The 21,753-nt window shown below is 38.5% G+C and overlaps 5 protein-coding genes across 5 annotated transcripts; 2 read left to right on the plus strand and 3 right to left on the minus strand.

Annotated features, from left to right (window-relative positions):
• Positions 1–288: 288 nt before the first annotated feature.
• LOC149044460 (uncharacterized) lies at positions 289–5,030 on the minus strand. The gene is made up of 4 exons (XM_089208463.1): positions 4,602–5,030; positions 2,902–3,173; positions 2,369–2,411; positions 289–1,637 (listed from the first exon to the last, which is right to left on the minus strand). The coding sequence occupies exons 1-4, from the start codon at positions 4,900–4,902 to the stop codon at positions 1,147–1,149; spliced, it is 1,107 nt and encodes a 368-aa protein (XP_089064589.1). The 5' UTR covers positions 4,903–5,030; the 3' UTR covers positions 289–1,146.
• A 45-nt stretch (positions 5,031–5,075) lies between these two features.
• Positions 5,076–9,060, plus strand: LOC149044461 (uncharacterized). Its single transcript, XM_089208452.1, has 4 exons — positions 5,076–6,165; positions 7,283–7,590; positions 7,746–7,845; positions 8,334–9,060. Exons 1-4 carry the CDS (start codon positions 5,871–5,873, stop codon positions 8,714–8,716), a joined length of 1,086 nt encoding a protein of 361 aa, XP_089064578.1. The 5' UTR covers positions 5,076–5,870; the 3' UTR covers positions 8,717–9,060.
• On the minus strand, positions 7,929–13,968 carry LOC149044462 (uncharacterized). The gene is made up of 3 exons (XM_089208467.1): positions 13,337–13,968; positions 10,567–10,803; positions 7,929–9,885 (listed from the first exon to the last, which is right to left on the minus strand). Exons 1-3 carry the CDS (start codon positions 13,659–13,661, stop codon positions 9,506–9,508), a joined length of 942 nt encoding a protein of 313 aa, XP_089064593.1. The 5' UTR covers positions 13,662–13,968; the 3' UTR covers positions 7,929–9,505.
• Positions 13,969–14,037: 69 nt separating this feature from the next.
• Positions 14,038–18,821, plus strand: LOC113673835 (uncharacterized). Its single transcript, XM_089208443.1, has 5 exons — positions 14,038–14,452; positions 15,371–15,663; positions 16,122–16,284; positions 16,782–17,114; positions 17,606–18,821. The coding sequence occupies exons 1-5, from the start codon at positions 14,146–14,148 to the stop codon at positions 18,127–18,129; spliced, it is 1,620 nt and encodes a 539-aa protein (XP_089064569.1). The 5' UTR covers positions 14,038–14,145; the 3' UTR covers positions 18,130–18,821.
• On the minus strand, positions 18,613–21,740 carry LOC113673836 (uncharacterized). The gene is made up of 4 exons (XM_027190285.2): positions 21,106–21,740; positions 20,333–20,569; positions 19,573–19,939; positions 18,613–18,992 (listed from the first exon to the last, which is right to left on the minus strand). Exons 1-4 carry the CDS (start codon positions 21,431–21,433, stop codon positions 18,920–18,922), a joined length of 1,005 nt encoding a protein of 334 aa, XP_027046086.2. The 5' UTR covers positions 21,434–21,740; the 3' UTR covers positions 18,613–18,919.
• Between the last annotated feature and the right edge of the window lie 13 nt (positions 21,741–21,753).

Consider the following 21,753-nt stretch of genomic DNA (forward strand, 5'->3'; position numbering starts at 1 on the left):
ATAAGGCATCACAATTATGGCTAGTATGGCTTTCTTTTAAAGAAGCGCGATATGGAAGGTAACTAATTCCAATGAAAGTGAATTGTCTTGATAACAATGAATAAATCCTTGGATGGTTCTTTCGCGGTGGAATTCACGGAGCCCCGGCCTTGCCGTAATCACGATCTTAGGAAAACCTCAGGATGCCCAGACAACCCCCTCCACCAAAAAAAACCAAGTAAAAAGGAAAGCTGCGTCACATCAAATGGCGAATAGTCAGACCCTAAACAAGATCAGTCTAAAATCGAGTTATCGTTCCAAATGACACTTTATTATCATAGAAAAACATCAGAAAGGTAATACTTACATTGACACGACCTAGATAGTCAACATTAATGGCGGCTGGCATTGATCATGAATACCAGCGCAAGCGACATAACTTGAAACACTGTTCATTAACACTATGTGACTTGTCCACTCTACCTAAACTAACGCAAAACCTGTTTCTGAGAATTAGGCATATATGTTTCATATTCAGGCGGGACAAAAGATAATAATTCACAAAATTGCATCGACTACTCCGGCAATCGCATATAAAAGTTGCGTAGAAACACTGCGAAAGGTTTCCTACAAGATTAACCTTATAAACCGAAAAGTTTAAGGTATCGCCAACTTGGGTGGCGAGCAGCCTATCCTGGCAGAGTTTCCTTGCCTTGAAAATAACAAGGAGCGCTATTACTTCCCCATGAGCAGAAGGTCAGTGCATTACAGATTACCTAGCATTAAGAACAGTTTCGGTCCCCGACAGTTTCGCGGAAAATCGATTTCTCTACTGTGTGCTTGGATGCGCCTGGAGAGTAAAGTGTCTTACTTAGGAACACAACACAAGAAACAGGTTAAGGCGCGAGCTCGCGTCTCCAAGAGAATCACCTTTTGGGTAAATCAGGATTGTCTGAAAAGTATTGGAGCAAAATAAAGTGATCATTGTACTTGAGAGAAGAATCATATTTTTTTTTCATGCAAAATTCTGTAACTGTTTACAAACCCTACCTATGGATAATAATTCACCAAGATATCGATCTCACGAGATCACACAAAAACTAATGCACAGAAAATGTGTCCATAATTTCCTACACTTTCCACCGACCAGATTATTGATTGGGTTATTTATGTATATAATTGCTCTACTCTTGCTTTAACCACGTCCATAAGCCAGGTTATGGATTGGGTAATTGTGTTTTTTACTTGCTCGACTATCGTTTTAACCTCTTCTATAAGCCACTTAAAAAACTCACAAAAATTCAAAACGGGTAACAACACAAACAAAGACTGGTAGAGTTGGAAATGTAACCCAGAAAACAACCAATTCAAAATACCCAGTAATACAGCACTCAACCAGATAGCAATACTCTGTGGTCGCACACTATAAGAGACACCTCCGTCAGCTGTAGCGACAAATCGAATATTCGCATAAGGTCTAAACATCCAGTCTTTCGACAGGTGACGAACAATCATTCCAGAAGGCTCCCATCTCTGATCCCATACTTTGACGTCCTCCTCTTCATACGATATTCTTCCAAAGCGCACGGCAGTGTCCAGCAGAACGGTACCTTCAAGATAGTATGGTCTGGGATCGACAGGTTCTTCTTGTGGCGACCCTAAAGTTTGGTTGAATAAACTTGTTAATAACAATTAAGAAGAGGCATCAGCTAGCATTAAAATGGGTTTTGGAAAGCGCAGTGGGAGCTAAAGAATCTGAGGCTTTCAAATTCAGTGAAGCCAGGGACTTGCAGATTCGGGACTCGGTGAATAGCTATGAGACCTATGATCTATGGAGTGGGAGTCTTGGGGTGTTAAGAGACGCTTAGGGATAGTTTAGGATTTTGTGTATTAATAGTTTGATATTGATAATTGAAGTATGACTTGAGATTTGAAAGTCTTGACTTGGATCCAAACTAGAAGCTCAGCAAACGGAATTAGAAAAGTTTTGTTCTGATCTTCACGACAAAACATGGCTAATGAATAACTTGCATTCTGAGAGGCAAGGTGCGTCACAGAAGCAAAAGCGCTGCAAATACGTTCAGGTATCAACTGTTTTAAGAAAATAGCAAAGGATATGAATCATATCTGTACCATGAACTTGTTCTTTAATCTAGCGCAATTTGTCTTTATGGGCTCAAGGCCTTCTTCTGTAATTGTCAAGCTGGGTGAGGAAAGGCTTTGAGAGGAAATTTGTGAAAGATGCCAACATCTCCGTGACAGTTACAAAGAATCTTGTCATTCATCTAGTAAGCTTAAATAGCAAGATTACCTCTGAACCGAGGGCCAATCTACACAAACAAAATTTCGCATTTAGAATTGGATTCTACTGGGAATGCTTTGAACTCACCCATTCCTCTTATTCGTGGAAATTCCTTGTCATCTTCAGATTTCTTCGGTTCAAAAGGAACAGTAAACAGGAAGGTAAAAAGATAAGAAAGAAAACGGCAAAATATTAACAAAAAGAAAACAAATGATGTTGGAAGTAATTTAAAAATTGGAGATTTAAGTAGTCAGGGTATCAGGGAGTCTGAGGTTTGATGAACGGAAATTCCAGTTTCAGTCCTACCCTCATTTCCTGGCGAAATTTCATCAAAAAGGGAAGGACGCATTTCTGGTAGTTCTACGATGTGGGTCACTATATTGCCGCAGTATTAGTGTATGCACCTCTCGAAAGGAAGACCTAATGAGCTGAGGAATCTTTCACCCCCAGTTGCCTAATTTGGCTGTAGAAAAGTAGTTCACAACAATAAAGAAACGTTTACAGCCAAATCTCCAGAAACAAGTTCAGAATACTTGTTCCCGTATTTTACCATGACTTCCAATTACCCTTTGACAGAAAAAGTAGATGTCAAATGAGTGGAAAATAAACATAAGCCATACCTCGTCTTGTGTTGGTTTTGGTTTAGGTTTTGGCACATACTGGAACTTCTGTTCTTTCTTACTAGGATCGAGGTAGTGCTTTAGTGCCTCCTCGTGGATTTCTCTGTGCGCTTTATTCCAAGAAAAAATGAAGCTTTTTCTTCCATCTAGATACTCCGCATCAAACTGTGACGCCACTTGCCTTCGTGCCCAGCGTGAGATAACAACCTGTTCTTCCTCGTCTTGATCTCTGTAATTATCATCGCCACCGATGACGATCAAGACTTTGTTTCCTTAAAGTACAGGACAAAATGTATTATATTACACCTTTACACAGGTGATAGTTCAACTGAGGGTGGCTTTACCTCTTGGTTAAAAGTTGCTCATTTTAAAGTCATCAGTGTCTCTCATATTTCTTACTTGCCCCTTTCTACCCCACAACATGAAGAGGAGGGGCCTTCGTTGTGGGGGGAATGCAGGCGCTCAGAAATGTTCGTTTTGATTTGTAATTATTAGTTTTGACCAATTAAAAGAGGGTTTGAAAGCTACCTGGAGTCCACGGTTACCTCCACTACTAGTAAAGTATTATATAGGAGAAGTAAACAATTCTTTAAAAGAGAGCTTGACGGGGAGAATTTTCCATGCTTTTTCCAGAGTGCTTCTGTCAACTGTATGTCAACCATGTTCAACAGACCAAAACACCGCAAAAGGGATATTATAATACCATTACGTCACTCATACATGTTGGAAAATGTCTTACACCTCAGCCTCAATCTTTCTTCGTACCAAACATCTCAATGAATCAAAGCTCAGAAAACTAGCGTATTTTGTGTAAGTGATGTTTATTTCGGCAGGGATAAGATTCACGAACGAAAGCAATCGCTGTACTTTACCTCCGATTTCATAAAAAGGTATCTTTTTTACAAAAAGTACAAAGTCCGGGATATGTAAATAAGTCGTAAATGATATCATCCTCCTAACAATAAAGAGCGGAATCTGGACAAAATACGAATGACAACCGAAAGTTTATCATTATTGGCTTCAGTTGAACTGATTTTGGTCAGAGAAGAGTATTATAATTAAAATCTTTTTTACAACTAACATGAGTAACGAAACAGTTCCTCTCGCGAATCATAATACAGGAAAGGTGAGAGGCTTGCAAGGTATGAATGGCACGTGGTGTTTTAGAAAACAAAAGTTCTTACGCCATCATGATGGACTCTGATCTGAAAGTAAGGTATCTCGACCTTAGCTAAATAAAGTTCTCTCTAAAAATTTTTTTGCCCTGCTGAATAAAATTAAAATTGTTGTTATTCAGAGCACTCTGAGATGGTTAATTCGGCTTAATGGGTCCCTTTACGTTTGAGTGCAGATATATTCCAAGAAAGATTCAAAAGTCGACCACATTGATGAGACATTGTTATATTTTGTGCTTGGGTCATTTTGTATTATAAGCACTATTAACGGCATTTACAAACGGATCCAGTTATGTTCTTTTCTCCTTTCCTTCGAAGCCAAATTAGATGAGAGTATGTAAATATGCATTAATTAAGCACCACGGTTATACCATTGATATCAAAATTTCTTCTCGAAGTACGACGATTTACCACTTTTAAAAGAAAACCTCTTACGTTGCGCAAATAACTCATCTCCCGAAAGTAGCGATAGGTTACCAGTGCACAAATTTTAAACAATCATTTCAATGTTTACATTCGACCTACCAGTCGCTTGCAGTAGAGCTCTGTAGATCTTCGCGTAGCCAATACCAGCGTTGTCTTCGTTGATAGAAAGACGAGATTCATGAGCATGGACAACAAGGACAGCATAATCCATCTGCAGCTGAGGAATGATATTTTCACATACATCCGGCATTTCATGAAGGCGAAAATTTCGCCTATCCATCGATATTCGAAGGTTAAGATCGTCTGCCATTTTGAGCAACAAGGTTTCTGCTGAGTCCAACCTATACGTGTTATCACAGTTAAAAAGGTGGAACTTTAGCGACCTTCCTAGGCTGGCCATTTTTCAACAATTCTTATTATCAGGGAGCTTTCAATGCATGCGTCTTCGTTCGTTGGCCTCAAAACTTCGTTTACAGACGGATAGCTTTCTTTTTACTAGTACAAAGTTCATTTGCCTTTCTCGGAATTGTCACGCAATAATTTCTTTATTTATTCGCCACTTCCGGTTTTTTTTTATCGAATATCTCGCCATTGGGTACCCCTCATTTGAAAAACCAAGTAAGGTTGAGAAATGATTCGACACTAACGGAGACGTCTGTCCCTGAATGGAATATAGCAATACTGATATCTTGGATTGTCTCAGAGCAAATCTGTTGGCGGTATCTTATGTTACTTCTTGTGTTCCATTTCTGCGAGGACATGCTTCTGAGAAGAAATCGTCGATTATTTTTATTTGGTTTTCCTCGAAAACTTTGGGTTCGTGCTGAAATCTTCAAGCCACATCTAAGAATGTTCAGAGCTATTTCCTCCTATACAAATTATAATGACATCCAACTGTAATAAGACAAGAAATTATGTAAAATCGTTGGTTTCACTTCCGAAGTGATTTATGTTAATTACTTTATTGACAGACAAACGATTATACTTCGTATTTGTTTCAGAGTGATCACCACGATGAATCAATACAAACTTTTTTTCGTGATATTGTAATAACAGTGCGACTGAGATGATTTTGTACTTTACAATAGCTTCGCTAGATACCTTAAGCTCTTTCTCATTTTAGTACATGTTATTTCAATTGTATTTTATTTTTTTAAAATTTAATTTTAAGGGCAAATTATTTTTTTTAGCCACGTGACGAAGTCAACAACACAGCTATTGTTTATGATTGGCGAAGGTTGATCTCGTTTCTAAGAAATCGATCTGTAACAATCGATTCCACAGTTCACGGAACGGCGGTTAACATTAATTTCCAAAACACAGTAATCCTTCCTATAGCGCTTGCGAGTTCTAAAAGCTAGTGGAAAAATGGAAAGAGAATCAATGAAAGGTTACTTGTTCAACTGTGACAAGACATGCGAGCTAAAAGAAGTCGAAGCACTTCTCTTTGAAATGGAAGAGAAGCACAACCTGAAGATCGATGTTGAAAAGCTATATTTTGGATTGAAAAGCATGTCTGAAATTTGCGACAGTAAGATTCCTCACTTAAAAATTGATTTTGCCGTTTTCGCTGTCCATGCAGATGAATCTCGGCTTTCGATCAACGAAGAAAACGCTGGAATTGGTTACGCCAAGTTGTATAAAGCATTGTCAAGAGCCACGGGTGAGTATTTCAAGGGCGGAAGCGTTTGAAAAGTCGTACTTTCGTAAATAAACCCGTTCCGGTGTTACACAACAAGCATAAAAGGGTCTGAAGTACCACTTTGTTATGAAACATCGATGACAGCTTTTACCAGTCGGGTTTACCGTATTATTTTATCATTATTCAGTTACTTTCACTTTCGATAATGGCTCCAACAGAGTCCCGCCGCTTAGACTAACAAGTCGGGCCATGCTTAGTTTGCTACAAAGTATGAGTTTGAATCTTGTACTTAAGGGTTATTCTAGTGAACTGAGGAAATAAAGTATTTAGAGTATCGATAAAATTAGGAATTACACAACCGATGAAAGCATTATTTTTTTAATTTTAAGTGCAAAATCAAATGGAGGGTACCCTTGGCAATTTTAACAGAGATATTTTCAAGCCCAAAGCTACAAAAGTCATGACACTCACATTGATATATATTGTTTTCCTTTTCATCATTATGATCACTGTCACCGTCTCTCTTACTTTTACTGTCACTGTCACTTTCATTGTCACTGTTAATGTCACTATAATTTACTGTTACTTTCGCTGTTAGTGCCACTGTTTTTGTCACTGCCACTGACTCTGTCGTAAAAATTTTCACTGTCGCTGTTACTTTTTTTTTCTTTGCACTCACCCTGTCACTGTCTCTGCCACTGTCACTCGCATCGTCACTGTTATCGTCTCGGTCACAGACTTTCACTGTTGTTGTTATTGTCGCCAACACTGTCGTCATTAATGTTACTGTCTCAGTCACCTTCCTTGCCATTTTGACTGCCATTGTCTCTGTCACAATCTCTCTCAATTTCATTGTCACTGTCACAATCTCTGTCACTTTTATTCTCTCTGTTACAGTATCTACCACTTTTATCGTCTTCAGCACAGTCTCTGTCACTGTCACTGTTATTGTACCTGTACCTGTCCCCGTGCCTGTCACTTTTGACTGCCTTTACCCATGCCGTTACTATTGTCATTGTCATCATTATGGTCGTCGTCAATATCATTCATCATCATAGTATTTTTTATGACACCATTGCTATTAATATTATTACTACTATTATTATTATTTAGTTATAATGGTTGTTTGATTATACAGGTGACAAAGTGTTGATAGTCATCGCTGGAGACACGTATTACAAAGATGAAACTGAACAGGAACAGTTTGTGACCTCACGCTGGGCACGGAGAAAAGTGGCCTCGCAGTTTGATGACGAGTACCTTGATGGAAGGAAAAGTTTTATTTTTTCTTGGAACTCAAAGCACCGAACGATCCACGAGGAGGCACTTCTGCACTTCTTTGATCCAAACAAGGAAGGACAGAAGTTTCAATATCAACCAAAACCAAAGCCTCTCCCTGAGTTCCAGGTCACCTCGTCAGTAACCACCCCAGGAGAGGGTGATAAGGTAGGGTGGTGCCAAATACCTTTCTTTTTATCGCTTTTCGGATGGCTGATTGAAGTATGTTCCTCTCATTCCCCTTCCCTTTGTTCACAAGTTATCATCACTTGCAAGAAATAAGGAGAGTATTTCTTACGAGTCTACTTAATTTCCCTAAACAGGTTATAGAAGAAGGTGCCTGTGATCAGCTTATGGATAATGATGTACTGAATCTTGAACATGAAAAATCAACCCAGGACGAGAGGTCAGAAGAATATGGAGGTAACTAATCATTTTGTTGTTTACAAACTTAAAGTTAAAATGATTATTTTTGAATAGGCTAAATTGTAGCAATATGCAAGATCTGCCGTTAATGATTCTTGTTTTTTTTTATTATAAACAAATATATTGCCTAACAAATATAATTATCACTATTTTTCTGCGAGAAAAAGGGCAAGTCGGGTCAATGTGCTTCACAATTCAACAAAATAGAACTCACTGATTTCTTTGTTTTGTTGAATTCGAGTAATCCCTTTTACTTTTCTCTTTCTCGAGATACTATTTAACGTTCGTTGAAAACCAATGTATAAATGAATTGGACAGCTCAAACACTGTGACATGGATAATAAAAAGTTGTCTGTTTTGACTTGGATGAACTACTGGCGAATCTTTAAAGTATTTGATTACGATTGAACCACTATTAATAGACGGCAGTGACTGCAATCATTTTTATAATTAGCTGGTATGTTAATATCTGGCACTCTCCTTAGGCGCTGACACAACACCTACTCTAGTAAACCACCCAAAAGGAACAGTGTTTCTTGAAACGCACCTGAGATACGGAAAAATCTCTTCTGAGAATAAAGACGTTGTGGAATGGCAACAAGGGTGGCAGCCATCTGAAATATTCATGCAGGACCTGGAAGAAAAATGGAAGCTGGTCCCGGATGCTGAAGTGCTGTTCACTGCCGATGGTGACGGCCTAGTCAACTGTGCCGTAAAAATGAATCCTTGGCAAAACTTTAAGTATCATATGCGGAGCGCACAAATGCACGCACATGCGCACATGCGCATATGCGCTTGCATATGCGCATGCACATGCATATGCATAATAATACTGATAATTATAATAATACACTTTACAAGAGGGTAGCACGGAATAGTTACAAAAACTAGTGGCATGCAAATCCGCGGTGGGGATGTTTGTAATCGCCTCAGGTTTTACTATGGATTTGAGCTAAATTTTTAGGTGAAGTATTCCCATGTATACTTGATTATCATACAATGAATGTAGTCGAACTACACTAGCTTGGTGTTCGAAAAAGTTAATAATCAGCTCCGTAGAAATGAAAACATTTTGAAAATGAGCGCGCAGTCCAACATATGGACTGCGATATAATGTTCTGAGTTGTCGAACTTACCTATTTTTTAGAAGCTGCCGCATTGATGGTAGTGAAATATTCTCAGGTGTGATAATAAAAAAAGGAAATTAAAGCATCGTAAAGTGGAAGTCTAGTTACAAAATAGTCTTGCAGCTTTTTAAAATTAGTTGTTAGTCCTTACTGTGTAACTTTCGCGAAAATTCCACATGAATCTCGCCCCTATTTGAACACGGAAGTGTAGAGGGGGGAGGGGGAAAACACGAAACGTAGTCGCTTAGTCTTGAGTGCTCTAGCCCCTTACTGAGTGCTTTATAAGAAAACAGAGTAAGCTTTTTTATTCGTCAGTTAAATAACCAATGTTTACTGCGATGTTTACTGGTTATCTTTACTCGACCTACCTGTCACGATTACAGCTTTATAAAATGGGATACGCATGTACTGTTTGGAGAATCAAAAATAATTTATGCAATGACATATTGAGAAAGACAAAATGAATTCTATGGCAATGAACGCAACAAAATATACAATGTATACACATTTTTCACTGCATCGGCGAACTCTTAAATATCGTAGCTATGCTTGTAGGTCAAGGCCGTGAGTGGAGGTTCGTCGTCATTCTCCACTGGGACTGGAAACCTGAGGCCATCAACTTCCGACTTTGAATTCCGTGCCTGCTTCTTAGGGCTCTCCCTTTTAGTTTGGCGCATCCTGATTGACCGCTCACCGCATTTTAATGCCTGTTCCAACATTTCCAAGACCCTTTTCTTGTAAAAGGGATCAAGGTCTTGTGCTCGTGCTGGGTTGGCAATGAAAAATACCTTTCTCTTGTCACCACCGGTGACTTCAATAGCTTCACTGGTCAACCTCTCTCTCTCGCCATCAGCGTTGGGTCTCTTTTGGATCTTGTCATCAAATGTTATGACAGTAAATACCGTTATTGCTGCAAAGTGACGATGACGAATTAGTCATACTGCAAACATTGCTGAGCTCTAAGTCGACTTAATCAGTGGGGGTCATTCCTTTCTTTTGACAGTCTGAACAGACCTCTGTCATAAAGACGGACACGATTATCACTTTTTTATGCGCATGCAAATTAGTTTTCTTTTCCTCACTTTTGAGGGAAAATGTTGTTGTTTTCAAACTCGTTGTCGAGGCAAGGTAGGTAAAAAGACCCGAAATAAAACTGGTTTGAGTGAATGACATCACCACGCCTCGATCAGTCGTTTAATTTGCATATTTACTGATTTTAATCTCCTGAATTAGCGTACATGTAATTCTATATATGATGCTCCTACAAATCTGCGATTTGATTAACAACGGCTAGCTTGGATATGCTAATGAGGAATAAGATCCACACCTGAAGATGGTAAAAAAAAAATCCAAGAGTACTTATTGTATAACGCACATTCATTAAATGAAGTGGGCATTGCCAAAAGCTCTTGACATAACAATCACCCACCATTATGATTTGACGAAGGAAGGAATGGGAGGTTACTTTTCGAGGAATATCCTCCAAAGGAAAACCAAATAATAGCATTGGATGACAAACATATCTGCTCGCACCTTACCTTTCATAATGATACTCAAAATTATATCATAATTACAATTATCATCAACTCACTTGCACTTCGCAACTGTTCTTGTACAAATTTTATGATTTCTTCGTACTTTCCCTTCTCGAATCTGATGTCGACACCTTGTATGACCCAAAAGACAACATGCATCTGTTCGACCAGGGGGCGTTTTTCTAATCTATAGGCAGCAGGGCCAGCGGCTACCGCTAGTTGTGCGCTCACGTGATCTCGACACAAGTCTTCTCCAGGTCGGTGAATGCCAAACAGAATACGAAACAGCTCCCCTGTGTATAATATGGAACAAACTTATTATTTTGTAAGCGTGGTTCACTTTTGGATTTGAATACGTACTTCAATAATACTATATTATTAACTTCTTCTCCTCTTCCCTTCTCCTTTCTCCTTTGACTCGAAAATGGCTGCCGACAATTAAGAGTTCGTGACTGTTCTATCCACTGATATGAGCTAAGCTTTTGATTCGCTGCACCCCGCACTAATGATTCAGAAACTCAAAGCATTCGGCTTTTCCGAAGCATCACAGAATCTTATGCGATCCTTTCTTGAGCGTTGAAGAAACAGAGTCAAACTACAGGAAGCGCTCAGCGGATGGAAAGAATAAAAAAGGGGGTGTCTACGAGGCTCCTCCCTCGGGCCTTTACTCTGGAACGTGTTCCAAAATGATCTCCCACTACATAGGCAGTCTACTAATCTATTTTGCATGCTGATGACCATCAGGTTGGGGTTGGGGTCTTACTGAGACGTAATTTAATCCCATGTACTGCAAAGTTACAGCTGTACAAGTCTAATACTTGTCCCCACCTTACATATTGTGATATTGTACAGCACTTTTACAAATCATCTGATAAGAAGAAAATGGGCACTCAGGGCAGTCTTTAGATCCAAATCGGAGACCTACAGCAAGCTACTTACAAGAGCAGGTCTACTAAGTCTGTACCAACAAAGGTTACAAAACATCGCCATTTTCATGTACAAAGTAAAAAACGGACTTATGCCTTCTTATATAACAGAAATATTTAATACTACACCGAAACGATATAATCTGAGGAACGCTGATTTCAATATTCCACGTTTTCGAATAGTACACTATGGAAAACATTCTCTACGATACTTTGGGTCCCATCTTTGAAATAAATTTGAAGAAAGTCATAAAGAGAATCCTAATTTAATGAGTTTTTAAAAAAATATTAATGGCAAAGACCTATCACTCTTGATAAATAATTGTAAAAACTGTGATGTATGCTTCTAGGATGCTTTGAATTTTACATTTTATATATATTTAATATCTTCTGAGCTTATTTTACTCCTTATACGTCATTGACTTATTCATATATCTATCTATTCTATACATAATGAGTTGAAGTGTAAATAATTTTAGCCTTTAGATTTCTGGTCCAATTCTTCCTGGATGTCTCTACGAACTGCATCATCTACTAAGGCAATCACAAGGAGGAGACTTCAAAGCCACCCTCTTCGTGCACAAATCATCAGTAGCATTTAATGTGCCAATCATTACAACAGAGGAAAACTGTATTCAGAGTGGGTGTAATTTACAGCAAAGCATCTCACTTGGACAGTGGAGACACTACCAGGTGGCAGAAAAACTTTTTAGGAAATGAGTTTAAAAGACCTTAGCTGCAAAGATAAACTTTTCTCTTGGACAACTTGAGTAAGACATTGCAGCCATTTAAATAATTTTTCCACAACAAGTACAGTCATTTGAATTTAAACCGTAGCTGGATCTTAATAGAATCGATATTTACAGGGCGGCAGAAGTGTATTCGGCTTAACTGGATTCTAAAGGGATCTGAATTTTATAAAGGGAGCCTTTCTAACATAACCAAGGAAAAATGTTTTAATTTTATTATTTAATGGGTTTATACAGACAATAAATTATTAGTATCAATCCGCAGACACGAAAATCGTGTTTTTTCAAGTGTACAGCTTGACGTGAAATGTTGTATTATAATTGTAGCTTAGGTATATTTTAATGTGTAAACAGTGTCCCTAATTAGTTTTCTTTAAGCTAAATACTATTGACACTTTAATAAAGTCCTCCATTCATTCATTCATTTATTCTCCTTCAATTTAATGTTGAGTTTCGCTTTTTCGTCGAATGTATTTAAATCCCCAGCCCCCTCTTTTTAGCTTCCCTCCCTCTCCCCGTTTATGGCTGGTACCGTCAGCTTTAAGATATTTGTTGAAGAACGATATTCTACACCTTGTGTGTAACATTACCATGCTAAGCTCGCCTGTCCATCAAAAATGACAACCTTGTCATTGGCTATGTTATATTTTTCAACCCTTGATGAAAGTGACAAGTAGATTGAATGAAACTAAATCAGCAAAGAGACCGGCTAGGATTTTTAGATATAAAGATATGCTGATGTTCCGTTACCATAATCGACTTCGTTCCCTTTATAAAATCACAAGGCTCAAAATATCTCTCCTTCACTTACCAATTTGCGCCTGCTACTTATACAGGCTGCCGAATAAGGGGTAGTGCCTTTGTAATTAACAGATTGCAAAAATAAGATTGGGCTTCCCCAAAAGGTAGTTTCTAATATAAAGCATGAGATTTCATTAAAATTGCGAGCACACGTTTGAAAGCCGATCACGCAACGGCGACTAAGTAATTTAAGCAAATCTCGTCAGCCCGTCCACTTCCGGTATGACTATTTTTCGTTTGCTAACGATTTGCCGATTTCGAGAGGAGAGAGCTTTTCATTAGCCCGCAAGGTTGTGCACTTTACTATTCAAAATATTTCGACAAGTAGTTTAAAGTTTAACATAACCTACCTTCTTCTGTAATGTCCATGGCGAAAAATCCACGCGTGTCATAAAGCTTTACTGGAATTCCCGGAAGAACAAAAGTCTCCAAAGTCTTCGTTCCATCCTTACCGGTAGTTTGAATTATGGCGGGCTCTTCATTGAGATCTAAAGCCTTGTGAATAGAATTAATCAAAGCGGATTTTCCGGAGCCAAACATCCCAAAGAACACGATGTTTATAAAGCATCCTTCCATTTCGCCCTCTAGAGCATCGTGGAACTTCTCGTACTTTCCGATGTTGTAATCAAGTACTTCTCTACGTAGCAATGAAATCTCATCTTCTAGCAACTCCATGACTTATTTCCACGAAATACGCAGATCCTAACCGAACCAGCTATCGTTACAATTCTGTTTCGGAAGGTGATGTCGTTGCTACGTCACCTTACATCTTTACACAATCATTACACGGCTTTGACCGACGTATCATGTGACCTCACCTACTGATTTCCGAGAAAACCCAATTTACATTCAGTCTTGTGGACAGCTGTCCCTTGAAATGCAATGAAGAGACTTCATGAAACTGAAATTGGTGTATTTTTTAAAATTTTTTTTTGTTTGCTGTCATAATTGTTGAAATTAGTTACCCTGCAGAGGAATCGATGTGACATGGATTAAAAATATTGGTGACTTGCGTGACTGTGTAGTATATTCGCTCACTATTATGCAAATTATTATTGAAAATTCTCAGCGTCACCAAACCTGCGTAATTCAAGGAACAGACTGAGCAGGAAAATACTGCCTCAAAAGTAGTAGTGAAAAGATCCAATCACAAAGAAAGATGAACAGTTCTAAGTGCATTTATCTCTTCAATTGCGATAAGACGTACGATTTAGATGTTGTTGAGAAACTGTTGGATGTCATTCAAACGAAAACGACGGGGATCGATATACAATCGAAAAAGAAATATTTTCGCCTCCACCATATGCCCGAGTTAACTAAGACTATTGATGACCAGACTAGTGATGGACAAACGATGGATTATGCTATTTTTGCTGTTCATGCACACGAATCTAGGCTGTCGATTAACGAGGATAACGCTGGCATTGGTTACGCAAAGATCTACAGAGCTTTATTAAGGGCAACGGGTGAGTATTTAAATTTTGTTCCTTCTTCATTAGGGTAAATTCAAATCTCCAGGCGATCTTCAAGTTTCATCTTACACAGACGAAACGAAAAAAAAAACGTTGCGGTATCAGTAAGGTTTTTGGGACAAATAAGCAAGGGTGAGATCCGTTACTATTGTTAAATAAGAATGAAAGCAATTCGTGGACAAACTGTGCGTGAAAGCACGAGCTCAATCTGGTGTAACGAAATGAATGCCAAGATGTCAAACTTCTCTCAGCCGAATTCGGAGAAGTAGCTGGCCTGTTACTGTTTTTATTGTGTTACTACTTATTTCTTTTTTGTTTTGTGTGTCTTTTGGCAAGTGGAGAGCCTTGGAATAAAGCACAAACTGACTTTTCTCCTTCACTTTTTCAAAAGAATACAAGACAATTTGAAAGAAGAATTTATCAGTATGTCACAAGCCACTTAGTTATTCTTTCCGGGCATCTCACCATTCTTGCCTTTATCCAAAGGTGTGAAATTTTATATGAAATGAGGAAAAACATTCAAACAAAGTAAAGCCTTGATTTACTGTCTTATTGGAACATTTGGAACTACATGTCACTCAAACTATCTGTTTGTTTTGTTTTGCATTTCTAACTCATCCATTTTGTTTGATTTCTTGATATTGGCCCCTTTTTATAATGGAGGGCATGATTGTTTTTTCTTTTATGTGCATGCAGGTTACCTTTTTTGGATTGGCTTTTGCATGAAGACTCTGTTCTTTTGACATGGATATAGAAAAGGACAGCAGTTAGGCCTGCCATTTAAAAACAGGTTTAAGCCACTCAAAATTATGGGTGTTTTGTTCCTTGCTGAGACCTATGAAGGATAATGGAAATCCTCACTACTTGGCCAATTGTATTGCATTGTTTTTTTCACATTTGTTATGACCCCAGATGAAAGAGTGATTGTTGTTATTGGTGGAGATGACAACTACAGAAATGCCTCTGAGGAAGATGGATCTCTCCTGTCACACTGGGCCCGAAGGAAGGTTTCCTCTCAGTTCAAAGAAGAATTCATGGATGGAACCAAGGGGTTCCTTTTTTCTTGGGACAAGAATCACAGGGCAATTCATGAGGAGGCACTGTCACATTTTCTTGATTCCAGGAAGAAGGGTCAAAAATTTTTTTACAAAAAAAAACCTCAGGCAGGGCCCATGCAGAGTGAAACTTTAGGTGATCAAAAGCAGGTGTGTCTTCCTAATAAAAAAATGCTGCAATAATCATTCATTAATTACAGCAAACCTTAATAGATTCTAAACAACTTTCTAGCAATTATGCCATTGGCTGCTCTGCATATCCATATGAAGAGTTGAGTATCATATCAATGCAACTCCCTTCAGATGTTGTGTTTGCTGACTCTTATTATGCTTTTGCTAGAAATCAATTATATTTAAGATGAAGTTGCTTGCTTACCATTTCTGGATTGACTTGTAGTGTTCACACTTCAAGTCTACACTGTAGGTAATCAGATATTAAACTATCACCCTTCAAAGGGTAAATTTTTTTGGTTGTCAAAGGGCAGAAGAGAACGCTTTTAGTCAAACTATTGTTACATTAGATACCTTGGGATATGGACAACAGCTTTTTCTCCTACATGAGTAATATCTACTCTTAGGACAAAATTTTCTCTGTTTTCATGTCCTAGAAAACTGAATTACACAAAGCAAAAATTCAGATGGAAGAGGGAGGAGCGCATGGAAAGCATGCAGCTGAAATCTATCAGGGGCAAAAGGACGTCCCTACACCCAATCCTCAAAAAGAAATGGCTGAGTGTGATGATTCTGGGGTAAAATCCAAGGAGGAGATGGGTATGTTAATCCCTTTGAATTATTTCAGTCTGTATTGCTATCTCTTTTTTATAAGTACTTGTGCATTCAAAGAGAGGACTCGTCAATCCCCATTGACTTGGTTATTTTTTGCAGAACACAATGATTAATTTATTGTAGCTTTTTACTTCTTGACGAACCTTTAGACATATTCAGAGAGAATTTGTTCCTCGTTTTGAAAAGAATCATAAATTCGGAGCTTATCAGCTTCGTCAAGAATATAATTTTTAAGACAGAAAAATGTTAGCCTTATATTACAGTATTATTTTAGCGCATTATTTTGGTTTTAATGGTGTATGAAGACCACTGCCAGTCTCTGCACACACGCATGGGCTAATAGTTCCAGTATCATAGCTTTCGAAAAGTACCGAGTCGGGTGTACAATTCGACGTTGGATACTTTGCCTAACCTTATAACGCAAACTTGAAGAAAAGTCTTGCAAGCTCTTTCTGACCCCTTGTTTTCAATTAATTTGATAGAACGGTGTTCGTTTATAAAATCTGAAACTGTCTACGGCCACTCTCAGGACGAAATGGATACGAACACGCCACAATCGAAATCTGAGGCGAACCAGTTGGTAGTACTTGGCCGGAATCAGTCTGATTTAGCTCTAATTCAGAACCTTTTCGGTTATGAATTCTCTGAAAAGGTTCTATATATCTCCGGCAACCCTGCGGGATTAAAAGATGTCCTAAAGTCACATTCAATAAATTCCATAAGATCTTGTTTCATCTTTTTGGATGGAGCAGCCATCTTGGAAGAGTTCGCATCGCATTACAAAGACCTGCTTCTATACGTCAGAGATAAAGTTGGTAAGAGTATATCTTTGAATTATTGTTAAGGGGAACAATAAAGCAGCGCTCTGCAGTTATGTTGATAGCTTATTTTTTTGTGTGGCGTGCATAGCCACGTGCTTGTATAGTTGTCATGGTCTTCTGTGCGTCTTAGTCTTTGTGAGTAATCCCGCTTATCATAGACGCTAATCCATATGAATTTAAGAGGACAATACAGAAAAGATCTCAGTTTGATACTGCCTCATTTGCTATCATTTTTTAAATGCAACAAGACTTTACGCTTACAATTGGTTGTAAAGTTTTCATGCAATTTAGTAAAACTCCGTATCCTTTGCATGCATAGATTGTTATTTTGATTTTCGTTAGGGTTTTCCTTAAAAAAATTGGTGAGGTAAACTAAAGATGAAAATTGTCCCCATGCTGGTGACTAACGCCGCCTTTTTCTCTGCTTTGCAGCTGTTGCTTAAGGTTTCTATCATTCTTAACTGAAATAATTTTTTTGCATTCAGACAAAAAAGTCGTTGCTATCATCTGCTCTGATAATCGTCTGATTCACGAAGACAAAATTACTGAAACTCTTGGAGAAAAGGCATGTATTATTTGGTGGAGAGAACCCTTTTCCCCTCAAGAGCAATCTTCCAGGCGTAGTGCTCCATTCAGTCGATCACAATCTCTTCTTGATCCTGAGGCAGATCACCGCACGTTACCAAAGTGTGTCGAAGAGTCAACACTGGTTTTGAAGACCCGACTTCGCAATGGTAAGATTTCATATGACGAGGTAGAAAAGAGATCCGGAGAATGGACCCCTCCTAAAGAGATAGAGGACAGCTTATTCAAAGCATGGCAGTCTGCTCCCAACGTAGAATTACTGATATATGAACACAGGGAAAATGAAAAAACAAAACTGCGGGTTATTGTGAACGATAATCGGAACATACCCACAATGATTGAACGGTTTTTTAACGACATTGCCGCAACGGGGTCTATTTGTCTTCCATTTCGCATAGCACCATCCCCTCCGCCTCCTGACTGACTCTATTTAAGAACAGACACTTCAATTTTTGTCCTTCAGACTAGCAGTAGAATTTTTTACTGACGTATAATATGCATGTAGTATTCAAATTTTAGGACGAATGCAGCACTTTCAAAAGCATTTATTAATATAACTGGGGTAAGAATGTGACGTGAGAGGAACTCTCTTTAATTTTTATCCAAATCATTGAATAAAAGTGCTCTTCGTTGTTTAATACCTTAAGGCTTCAGTTTCGTCCCATATCTGTCTAAAAAAGCTTATAAAATAAGTGATGTGTCCACAAGAATATCGTAGATTTTGGAGGCTACTTCGAGCATGCTCGGATATCAAAATTCCTGCTACTTTCGTATTTTTATTTCATTTAGAAGGAGTCTTGATAAGTTAATGATATGATAATGATAAAGTTATGATAATGAATGAATGATAAGTTAAGATCCAAACGTTTGTCTCAGAATTTTGGGCCTCTGATCTATATGAATGGTTGATTCAAGCTGTCAATTATTATCGCGAGCCGTGTTGTAGCGATCTCCAATTAATAGCCTGACTGTAAAATTGATATTAACTCCTGAGACATACGTTTGGACATCAATTCACCATAACCTCGACGAACAAATACATCTTCATAAGTCCGCTCCTTTCATGATTATACCGTCACATAATATATGACAAACAAATAAAGAATGTGTGCAAAACGTTTTTGGAAAATTTTCGATGTCACTAAGGCTAGTGATAAGTTAAAATGAACAAAAAAACCATCTAGGATTTGGAACATGCTTGGCAGTGTTCATTGTTATTTCGCACCATCTCGAAGGTTTCGGGTGAACGTTGTAGACTGGTTCAATTCAGGTGATTTAAAGTCTGGCCTATTAGGAAACAACAAAATGAGTTAATGAGTGGGACGTGGCGTCGTTGTTTATACTTTCCCTAGTCTTTGTCCGTCGGAAATGATAAGGAAATGGATAAAAGCGCGTGGAATGTATTTGCAAGGCAGAATCAAACAGGTTAGATGAGAACAGATGCGAAAGCTGAGTCAATTTTCATCAAAATAACGAAGTATACATTTATAATGAGGCCAAATGTGAGCTCGGGTATAACAGACGATTTCGTTTACTCAACGCTCAACTGTAAGGCATGGTCATTGTAAGTTTCTCTAAAACTGCGGAGATCATTTGGTCTTCCGATGATATTATTCAGTAGCATGTCCCCTTTATTATATTCTTCGAAAGAAAGCGTTTTACCTAATTCGAGTTAATTTTTTTGAAGAAGCACGAATTCTTCAGGAAAGTTTCAGGCTCAAATAATAGGTACTGAAGAAGAAGAAGCGAACAATGTGATAGGCTCTCAGCTTAGTTAGTGATTTGAGTTCTCTCTCATCCAATTCCCATCTGGTTGCCCTTAACTACTAAGTTGATAAGGCTCTACTGATAATAATGGGTAACTTACGGTAAGCTTTTGCATTTACGATCAGTTAAAGGTTCATATTCGTGCTCCACTGGGGTTGGATACTTGAGTTCACTGGCTGCAGACTCTGAATGCCGGATTTCCTTTTTTGGACTCTCCCTTTTAGTTTGCCGCATCTTAATGGAACGCTCTCCGCACTTTAATGCTTTTTCCACCAGCTTCAAGACACGTTTCTTGTAAACTGGATCAAGATCTTGTTCTCGTAACGAGTTGGCAATCATAAACACATTTCTCATGTCACTACCAGTGACTTCAACGGCTGCCTCTTTCAATCTTTTCCTTTTTTCATCGGCGTTTGGCTCTCTCTGGACTTCATCATCGAATGTTATGACAGTTAAGATGGTGATTGCTTCAACAGGATGAAGAGAGATTTCAAATGAAGCACATCTTCAATATCAATGATGATGAAAGTGAATCACTAAAAATTAACCGGCCAGAAAGTCAGTCATGTATCAAGCAGTCTAGCAGTCAGACAGTCAAGAATTCAGTCCACCAGTTAGTTATTTGAATAACTAACTGGGGGTCAACTAGTCGTGGGACTGTCAGACGGTCGGACATTTATATAGCGCCTGATCATAGTGATGCAATTTAAAATACTTGATACGGTAAAAAATGTTTGGTATTTTTGAATCGTTCTGTTATTTTTCACAGACTCTTTTGAGCGTCACATCCTAAATTTGAATGTTGCAGCGGGCGTCAAGGAGTAAGTTGTAAAATGCTTCACTGGAAAAGTCCTACTTACTTGCCTCCCGTAGTTGGTCTTGAACATACTTGATGATTTCTCTATACTGACCCTTTTCAAATCTGATGTCATTAGCTTTTATGACCCAAATCACGACGTGCATTTGGTCGGCTAGTGGAGGCTTCTCAAGTCTGTGGGCTCCCTGGCCAGCGGCTGTTGCCTTTAGAGCGCTCTCGTCACCCCGTGTCAAATCATCTCCCGGCCGATCAATTCCAAACAGGATGCGAAACAGTTCGACTATATGATAATTAGATGTTCCAATCAATATTTAAAGGGATATATATTCCGTGATTTTAAGATTTGCAATTTTTTTTTTGCAGTTTTATGAGGTACTGGAATCGATGTGGGGAGAATTAACCAAAGCAGTTCTGAAAAGATACAGCAATGTCTCCTCATTCAACAACAAAGATAGCTGAGAGCAGTAGATTTTGAATTTCTCCTGATTCTTATTGCTATCTAAGCGGTATAGAATACTTAAGGAGATAAGAAATGGATTTAGAAGTTAACCAAAACATCCTAGTTAAAAGTAAGGCCTGCTTTGTTCGAAGGTTGGATGACACCATCCACTTAATGCATCCCTATCCGACAGGCAGCGTAGTGCGGTTGTTGTCACTTTTTCGCCGGACATGTTTGTCACGCTTTCCCAGTTTTTTTTCCTTTTTCTCAAACAAGTAAATAAATTTTCTTAAAACCTGAACGCTCAACACAGGGGGAATCTTCAAATCCTTTTCAGCATCGGCTACATTGAAATTCATGAGTTAAAAAGGACCTACCCTCTTCAATGATATCCATCGAGAAAAATCCTCGCGTGTCGATAAGCGCGATTGGGTTTCCGGGAAGAAAGAATCTATCCAAAACCTTTGTTCCTTCCTTCCCGGTGTTTTGAGTTACAGCTGGGGTCATTTCTTTATATCCTAAAGACTGGAATATGGAGTTAATCAAAGCTGATTTCCCAGACCCAGCCATGCCAAAGAAAACAATATTCACACAGCAACCTTCCATTTCGCCTTCCATAGCATCATAGAACTTCTCAAACGTTCCGATCTTGAACTCGTGTATTTCGCTGCAAAGCGAGGAAATTTCGTCTTCTAGCTCAGCCATAACTTATTCAAAGGAAGTAAACACATCAACTATGGCTTTCTTTGACTTTGGGAACGACTAATTGAAGACCTCTGCACGTTCGGTTTTCCTTCGCTTGACATGAAGTAAGCTAAGATGCAAAACATAATCATGTGACGTCACAAATGTTTTCCGAGAAAGCTCAAAATTATACTCGCATTCTTCTAGCACTTGGCCATCGAAAGACACTGGACTGTTTTCAAAGAATAGGAGTTGATTTAATTTTTTTTTAAATTTAAGCCAGCGCTGTTGAAAATCTTAGCCATGGGGTTCTCAAACCAATAATGACAAAATCGTGACTT

The sequence above is a fragment of the Pocillopora damicornis genome, chromosome 6 (genome assembly GCF_964200805.1).
Source record: "Pocillopora damicornis chromosome 6, jaPocDami1.2, whole genome shotgun sequence".
NCBI lineage: Eukaryota > Metazoa > Cnidaria > Anthozoa > Scleractinia > Pocilloporidae > Pocillopora > Pocillopora damicornis.